Source organism: Notothenia coriiceps, unplaced genomic scaffold, assembly GCF_000735185.1.
Source record: "Notothenia coriiceps isolate Sejong01 unplaced genomic scaffold, NC01 NC01_scaffold00024372, whole genome shotgun sequence".
Classification (NCBI taxonomy): domain Eukaryota; kingdom Metazoa; phylum Chordata; class Actinopteri; order Perciformes; family Nototheniidae; genus Notothenia; species Notothenia coriiceps.
The window spans coordinates 1928-10740 of record NW_011357073.1 but is presented as its reverse complement, the minus strand read 5'-3'; the positions used below and the strand labels follow the sequence as shown (position 1 = coordinate 10740).

At 37.8% G+C, this 8813-nt stretch overlaps 2 protein-coding genes across 2 annotated transcripts in view; both read left to right on the top strand.

Annotated features, from left to right (window-relative positions):
• Positions 1 to 2018, top strand: part of LOC104954976 (26S proteasome non-ATPase regulatory subunit 11B) — a 9651-nt gene extending 7633 nt beyond the window's left edge. Inside the window, 5 exon segments of the mRNA XM_010782195.1 lie at positions 725 to 783; positions 885 to 925; positions 1029 to 1080; positions 1180 to 1322; positions 1411 to 2018. Of these exon segments, the coding sequence (XP_010780497.1) occupies positions 725 to 783; positions 885 to 925; positions 1029 to 1080; positions 1180 to 1322 (295 nt within the window). The 3' untranslated portion in view covers positions 1411 to 2018.
• A 1410-nt stretch (positions 2019 to 3428) lies between these two features.
• Positions 3429 to 8154, top strand: LOC104954978 (vesicle-fusing ATPase-like; the record flags this gene model as incomplete). The annotated part of the gene is made up of 4 exons (XM_010782197.1): positions 3429 to 3556; positions 6946 to 7031; positions 7127 to 7223; positions 8097 to 8154. Coding segments are annotated over exons 1-4 (253 nt in total), but the record flags the coding sequence as incomplete, so codon positions are not given.
• Between the last annotated feature and the right edge of the window lie 659 nt (positions 8155 to 8813).

The following is an 8813-nucleotide window of genomic DNA, read 5'->3' as shown; positions in this document are numbered from 1 at the left end:
ATGATATGTTTTATAATGATGATCATGAAAGTGTTCTCAAAGCTGGTAAAGGTGCAGCTAGTTTGAATGACTTTGTATACTAAAGGGTAGCTTGTGAATTTACTCCAGGTGGAAATAAGTCTGATTTAACACTTGATTATATTTCACATCATTCATCCACATCTATAAAGTAACTAAAGGTATTAAATACATGTAGAAGTACAAAGTAGCAAAACATTGAAATACTTAAATAAAGTAAAAGTGTCTCAAAATTGTGCCCACGTGCAGTACTTGTTGACTTTATGAACTTAGTTACTTTACACCAGTGGCTATACAGATAGAAAGACTAAGCCTTGCACAGAGGCATGAAAATACATTTTCAAAATGCTCAACAGTCCTGCCAAAATTATAAACTGACTGCTCCACAATTAAAATAAATGCTTTTATATATTTCTATTAGATGTGACTCTTTGGCGTTTCTGTTATTATTAACACTGCTGCTTTAGTTGTTCTGCTAATACCCTCTGTTATTCCTCATTTTAAAGCCGATATTCCGTGGGGTGGGGGAGCCGGGGGCTCGGATCCTTGTCACCTTTTTCATACCTGATGAGTTTGCATCCCTGACTACAGTTGCTTCAGCGTGTAGAAGCTAGTAGCCTACTATTTGATTTGTTTTAGATAGGCACAACATGTTTCATATGCAGACCTTATTTTCCTGTTCCATGTTAAAATAAACAATTTTCAGTGGTAATCTTTTTTTGGTTATGGAAAATTAGGTAAAGGTCATTGAGAAGTCATGGAAAGTCATTGAAAATCATTGTTGAAAAAGTGCATGAACCCTGCACTGTACTTATTCCTCATCATTGTTTAATGAAATTAATGATTTGATGTTCTCTCCTTCTGTTTTCAGATAGAACACATATCCGGTCTTATCAAACTGTCTAAGGTATGTATATGTGCAGTGAAGAAATGTTTCCTGAGAGTTACAATCATCATTTACAGCTCGTTGAAACGAGGGTTTCATTATTCCTTTCTCTTTTTTTTTATAGGGGGATGTTGAGAGGAAATTATCGCAGATGATTCTGGATACAAAGTTTCACGGTAATAGAAATTGCCGGGTATAAAACATGTACACCTAAAGAATGGAGCATAGTATATTCAGTGTAGTGTCTAATGTTTTTGTGACATATCTTTGCGCAGGAATCCTGGACCAAGGAGAAGGGGTCTTGATCATTTTCGACGAGCCCCCTGTGGACAAAACATACGGAGCGGCATTGGAAACAATTCAGAACATGAGCAAAGTTGTGGATTCACTTTACAACAAAGCCAAGAAGTTGACATAGGTAAAGAAATAAATCTAATTTTGAAAAAAAATCATTGTTTTCGAGCTCGTTCTTTAGTCTTAACAATACACTTGTCTTTCATCCTCAGAGCAGATAACCACGGCAGTGCGATGGAGGGACAGTGTGTGTTTGACCAGCGTGTGTAACATTTTAAGAAGGGGGACAAGGGAGAGCGACAAAAGGGTCCCACAAACTGCATCAAACAGGATTCCCCCCATCAAACTCACCCTTCCTCTCCCCTCAATGGACAATTTCATCACTTCTCTTGTTTGTTTTCTTCCTCTTTAATTTTGATATCTCTTCAGGATTCTGTATAACACTCAGCGGCCAAATCAGGCCATCAGGGAATATTGTACAACCACAATAAAAAGATAAAAAAGGTTTAAGAATAAATATACGTTTATATCTGCTTTAAGGTCGGGCTAACTAGCCTTAAGCTGACTCCACTGCAGCCTCCAAGGTGCATCGCTGACCTCTGCGGCTCAGACTCTGCTACCAACTGAAAACCAGTCTTTCTTCTTCTCCATTACTTTCAGAAGCACACTGCTCAGATTTTAAAAGGTTGGGATACTCCTTGGAATACTGAATTTTGGTCGAAGAGCCCCCCCTCATTTATTACTTTTTCCTTTCCATATCAATGCCAACAGTTAAGTCACCACTGTATTTCAGATATGTATTAAACTCACTTTATTTGTTTTCCGTTTTTGTGTTTTTGTTTAAGAAAAAAAGAATTTGGATAGTTGCCACATGCCTGCCCACCCTGGTTATGTTAGTCTTAAGATCAGACAGGATGCCATTTCACCACCAGTGCCACTTTCTGGGCGCTTCTGTTTTGCCTCAGTGTTTGGGTGCAATATGAAATCTGAAGAGGTGGAGATGTATTCATCGCCTTTGAGTTCCCCCTGAGTGAGCAATTATCCATTATTAGTTCCTAGCACTAGTGTGGAATGCTAGTAACCAAACAATTTGTATGGGTTTGATTTGATTTTTTTTTTTTTATGTTTAACTCTTATAAAGACATTTTCAAAATAAATATTTTGTATTTTAAGGGTATTTTTTGTCTGGTCTTTTGCAAAAATAATATGCTGATGCTAATTTGACTCTTAACTATCAGCGGCCACTCAACGATGGTATTTATTTTACAGTATGAAGGTGAGAAGACTGGGGGTTTGCATGTTGGAGAGTCTCTGACGTGCTCAATAGGAGCTGGGATTAGGTTAGTTTAACCAGAGGACAATTCACAGGGAAGGACAAACAATTCATCAAGAATCCATATTAAGAAAATACAGAAGATGCTTTCTCCTGCTGCTATTGGTCAGTATTTTGAAAAAGTAACTTTACATGAAGGGCATTAAATAAATTAAACTGAGTTTCTGGATTGTTTTTATTTTTTTATTTTTTTTACACCAACAGGATGATTTCTCTAACTCATTTTGTCAAACTTGGCTTCAGACCTTTTCTTTTTATAACACTTTAAAACCAAGTTAGTCACAAGAGATAAAGGAGCATCTGTGAACATCACCAATCAAATAAAAATCTATTTATCAAAACGGATAGAAGTTTTTATTTCAACACTGTTGAAACTATTGCCACAAAATGCAGGATATGTTTATTTACCTCTGAAGACATTCATATTAACGCACAAGCATTGAGAAAAATACTTCCATCATAAGGATATTTTTTGTACAGGTTTCGCTCTTAAATACATTTGCAAAATATAAATACAAAATGTATGTCAAAAAGACATAAACAATGACAATTTGTCAAAACAGTTGCGAAACGTTTGGATTATTAATCACTAAGAGCATTTTCTATTTATTTTTATTTCCTTGCATGTAGTGCTTTTCAAGGAAATTAGTATGAATAATGTTGATGGGACACCTCCTTAATCCTACACCTCTTTCCACTATACATAATTAACAAGGTGAAGTGAAATATGAAATAAAGACAACATCCCTTTGAAAAGGTCACATATCGCTCTATTGTGACGTGTATGTAGAGAGAAATGTTTTCCTACTGCAGAGTCAGCTGAGGAAAGAGGTGGTGAAGTGCGCATCTACTCATCTGACTTCCCTACGTTTCCTGTGCGTGGTGACATCATCTGCGTCAACAGGTCCCGCCTCTCCGCACGTCACTTTCTCAGTTGTGCAGTTGTTCTGTCAGCGCAACGTTTCTGCTGAATTGCACTTGAACCGGAGTTTAAAAAAAAAAAAAGCACAAAGATGACCGACCGGGTGAGTTTCTTTGAAGCAAATATGACAATTTCAACACAACACGAACAGAAACAAGTGAATACTTAACCTAACGTGGACTTGAGGAACGAGAAGCTTTTTTTGTACACGTAAAGTGAGCCAGCACAGCACTTAGCCACTGTGGCAGTCAGATGTCATTCAAAACTTCGTAGCCCGGAAGTGGAATGGAGTATCTTGTGACCACTGCTAGCATATAGTGCTACCACTGATGTTGTTCTAGATAGCCTATAACTTCATATACGTATCAACCACAAAGCTGCTAGTCCCGCAAAATGTATGGGCAATATGTACTTGGAATGGAAACAAATGATGCAGTTAATACAGCTCCGTATGAAAGGCTAAACCAATGATTGCATGAAGGAAGTGTTGACTGTATTTAATGGGTAAAACAAACCAGAAGTGCAGTAAGATTAATGGAATTTGTGTTGAATAGTCAACTTACTACCTATAGCAGTGGCCATTTTTAAAGTAGCTGCAGTGTACAGAAAGTCGCAGTGTTTTTAGAATGACTCTATGCAGCAGTCTACGCTTACGTTTCAGTTTATTAGCTGCAGACCCAGTGGTGTAAAGTAACTAAGTACATTTACTCAAGTAATGTATTTGAGCTACTTGTACATTACTTGAGTATTTCCATGTTATGCTACTTTTATACCTCTACTCCACTACAATTCAGAGATAAATAGTGTACCTTTACTCCACAACATTAACGTAGTACCTTTAGTTACTTTGCTGTTAACGATAACAAATATGATCAGTACTTAGAATTACAGTTGGCCTTTTGCATACATTTTTACAAGATTCTCGGTCACCACTTAATTCAAAATTCATTTGAATACTAAGTCCACCCTTTCTATTTCACTGCTATGCATCATCAATCTGTAATGAGATTACAGGTTGAAAATGAACAATCATTTGTATTGTATATTCCTATTAATTCAACTTGTTTATTCAAAACCCACTGTGAAGGTTTTTATGCCACAAACATTTGCTCGTGGTTTCATAGTTTATTCATTTTGCCTTATCAAGTGGGGCTGTTTGTAATATAATCTTGGTGCCAAATAAAGGCTCTTCCTAATGCTGAACCTTTAGTAGCTATACCATCACAGTGGATATTGAAGGTGCTTGCTTCACCATGCTGATTCACCTAGCCAGTAGCTAGCACTGGGTCTGACTGTTATTAGACCATATTGCAACGTTCTCATGATGAAATGCTGCAGTCTGTTGAGGAACGCAGTGTGAGGCAATGTTAGAACATCACTCAGGGGTCTGGCAGAGGGAGAAGAGCTTAAAACATTGAGGTTGTTTAAACCCAAATTTCCCACAATGTGACGGGATCATATAATCTGCTCAGACATCCTCTGGCTGTGAAAAGTGCAGTTTACAGTATGAGGATGTTTTTCAAAGATGAATTCTTTATCAAATCCTGCTGGGGTTAGGTTCACTTGTTTTCAAAAAGAAGTGTGATTGTGTAAAAGTCTTTTGAGAATATTACCCTACCTCATACATTATTACCACAGTAAACATTTTGCACATAGGTTATGGTCACATGGATAAATGTAAGTCTTTTTTTTAACACAGCACATTGCTTATTTTGTTACTTGGCTTCCATGTAGTAGAGGGCAGGTCTACCTAGTGATTGACAAGTCACTTTTAGCTACCTTGGTTTTATAGGGATGGTCATATGATTGCCTTGTGCATTACGTTGTACACACTTTCTAAATATATATAAATCACACACATTGCGACTCAGCAAGCCATTAAGATTTCCCCCTGCCTTTGTCACATGAAGGTTCATTAGAATAAATGGCCTCCCATCTTAGAATCTCCCAAAGCTTAAATACTTCCTTTGTAGAAATGCACCACTAAGTGTGTTAAACAGAGAGGGAAACAGGTACAGTATATTCAGACAGACCATATCAGTCAAATCATTAAGATGTCCTAGTAGAAACCAAATATGTAAGTATGAACTACAAAATTGCATAATATATCCCCTTATTTGTCTCTGTTGGAAGCAAGATCCAAAAACCCACCTGCAATTTTCCACTTTATAGCATAATGAAACTGAGATAAAAGAGGGCACAAAATTAGATATTGCTGAAATGATCATAAGCTGAAAAACATGAATTGCCATAAGCTTGATTGGGTCACTTTCATGCTTGATAAAGCTGATAAAACAAGTCAATTTAAATTCAGTATGTCCACTGTCTGCAGCACATAATGGTTTCCCTACTCGAGCAGGGTTGAATTTCTCAGACCCAATTGTTCCACATTAGGACCATCCCTGCAGTTCAAGGAAAGACAAAAGGAACCTCTTTCTTGTGTGTTTGACAAACATTTATTCACTCTATTCAAGCAAATACAATGGCTGTAAACCACTTGGACATTACCAATGAAAGCCAGTAGAATACATCAGCAATACACAGAGGAAGCTGAGCGTACACTCCACACACAGGCACTTGACATTTAAAAAAAGAACAGAGTAAGAATGTGAGGAGCATCAGACCTCTCTGGAAGTTTCCAGTGTACTTAAGCTCTCAGGAGGCTTTAGCAGTGTAAAGAGATCACCATAGCAACATGCGTGTAATGGAGGTTTTCCAAGCATGATCTCTGAGCTAGAGGGGATTGGAGGCAAAGTCATGAGAGTGTTGAGCTACAAAAGATCCATGCATACCAACTATAAACACGGTGAATTATTTTCCGTAACAGTCCAAAATAGTGCTGTAGGGACGGTGTATTTCTGTAGGCCAACCAGGAAGTGAGCATCACCCTGGGTCTATCAACAATAAGTCAATAGGATTATTCCCTTGGATTATTGTGGAAAAAAGCTCTGTTGCATTCATGAGTGGGAAAAAGACGTGGGGCCTTTAATGATGTTGCAACTAAAGTACACGCTTTCTATTCTTTGGTAAGATATTCTTTACAAATGGACATAGCGTTAATGCAATCGACAGAAGTCTAAAGCTATAAATTAACTACAGTACGCTCGCACGACTTCAACATAAACACCACTAGTTTATCATCTTTACGCTGTTGACGTTTAAGGGCCCTGACAACCTCTGTAGTCTCATTAGTCTCATAGCCACTTGCCAACAGCCTTTTTTCACTTGAATAAATAGTTTAAATTCAGGAGTGGATGTATTTCCTGATGTATTTTCTGGATAAAACAAAACGTGTCATGTCTTGAGCTTGTATGAACCACAGACCTTATTTTAAAGATCTTACCTAATACCTATTAAAATAAATAACTGACTTCAAAACAAGAGAACAGGAGGTGCAAAACTTGCTGGCTCATTTCCAGGTTTGACCACTCAATACTCAGATACTACCTCCCCAGTCGACTCACTGTTTACATGTCTCTGCTCTCGTTCCAGTTCATGCAAGCGGCTCGGTGCCCTACAGACGAGCTGTCACTGACCAACTGTGCCGTCATCAATGACAAGGAGCCACAGTTTGAACAGTGAGTAGGAACATCTGGAAAAACAGTAACATCTGGGTTGCTATCTCTACTGTATATCACGTTTAATCCTTTGTTCTGTTTTGACCTCAATATAGACATGTGACTGTGCGCAATGTAGCCCACATGTACGTGTTCACCTTGAAGAAGCATCCCAGTGTTAACGCCGGGACCATCGCCTTCAGCCTGCCACAGGTACGCCTCACTATGCAATGGCAACATGTTGCCTACCACATGGTTACTGTGTTGCCTGAGGGTGGCTGTGCATCGCTGCTGAACTGTGTTCTGCAGAATGAATCTAAAATATATTGATTATGTGGGGGGAAATAATAACAATGATTAATTTGACATACTGTAGCTAACCATTTATCTCAGTTGCTTGATGTTACTTGTAGAATAAAATAAATATTAGTCTAATTTAGCATTTGAACTTAACAAAGCACTGTTCAACACTTGCATGGAGTTGAAAGCTGCAAAATGTATTCAAATATCAGTTTTGCAAACATTATCTTATCTTAATCTTGATATCAATATGTAACCTCATATACTCTCTTGTGTGTTTTGCTGTGCGCTCTCTGCTCGGACTTCTCTGTTTGTCTCAATCTGTGTGTTACTGCTTCTTCCTTTTTTGCCTCGCCTTTCTCTGCCTGCTCTTCCGCCGTCTTTAAGGCAGCCACAACGGCTCACAGGTACTACTGTAACCTCCTCAACACGGTCTTATTTTACCACAAGAATTCAATAAACACTATCTATTGGTTGATTGGCTTATCATTTGACATAACTGCCATCATTGGTCCCCATGTCAGAAACCCAGCTTGTGTGAAATATCAACAGGCGAATAAAGATGTGTTGTGAAATAATAAGACCAAGTTGCAGAGGAACGTTACACTGATGTTTCTAAAACACGTCAAGTATAAAGTATAGCTTAAATCTTCTGGAAAATCTAGTTTCCTTGTTTATGGCAAAATGGTAAAAAATTGCCTTTTGTCTTTGGCAATATTGTGTTAATACAAAAAGAAAAAGACGAGACATGCTTCTAAATTAATCACTTTCTTTTCTTCTAAACAGAGAAAATGGGCCGGCCTATCGATTGGACAAGAGGTTAAAGGTAGGCTTCATGTTTATAGTATAAAACTGCTACTTTTCTAGATTATTCCAATCCCAAACAAATCGCACAAAAAGACCAAAACCAGCAATGAAGCTTTACTGTTAATAAGCCACACTTGCACTGGGTAATATGTTCCTTTATCACCATGAATACATACTGTAGTCAGCTTAGACTCCATGCTACATACACTGTCATGCATCGATTAATAGTCACTATAGCATCAAATGTATTCAAGTATTTGTTTCCCAAGAGAAACACTACCGTATTTCTTTCTGTTTAAGTAATGCTACCATAAATGTTGCTAAAAACTACAGTGACCAGATGTTATAGAAAATGACAGAACAGTTATAAATTGGGATAATGCTTTGTTTATGACCCACTTTAACAATTTACAGTTGGCACAAATGTTCTAAGAGCTGGGTACCAATGATAAGTATTGGGAGATGGACACACTGTTGGTCTTTTCATGGAATTGACTTAATAATAACTCAATTATATACATTTCCTTGAAATCTGCGTCTTCATGTTTCTTTCCCAACTGAAGACATCACAGTTAATCTACTGCGCTTATAGACTATATTTAAAAAGGTGTTGCTGTTGGTAACAGGGTATCCTTGCCTCACAGACTTCTGATTGTTCCACCACGGCCTTTCAGCCTTTTGTAATGACTGTCATTC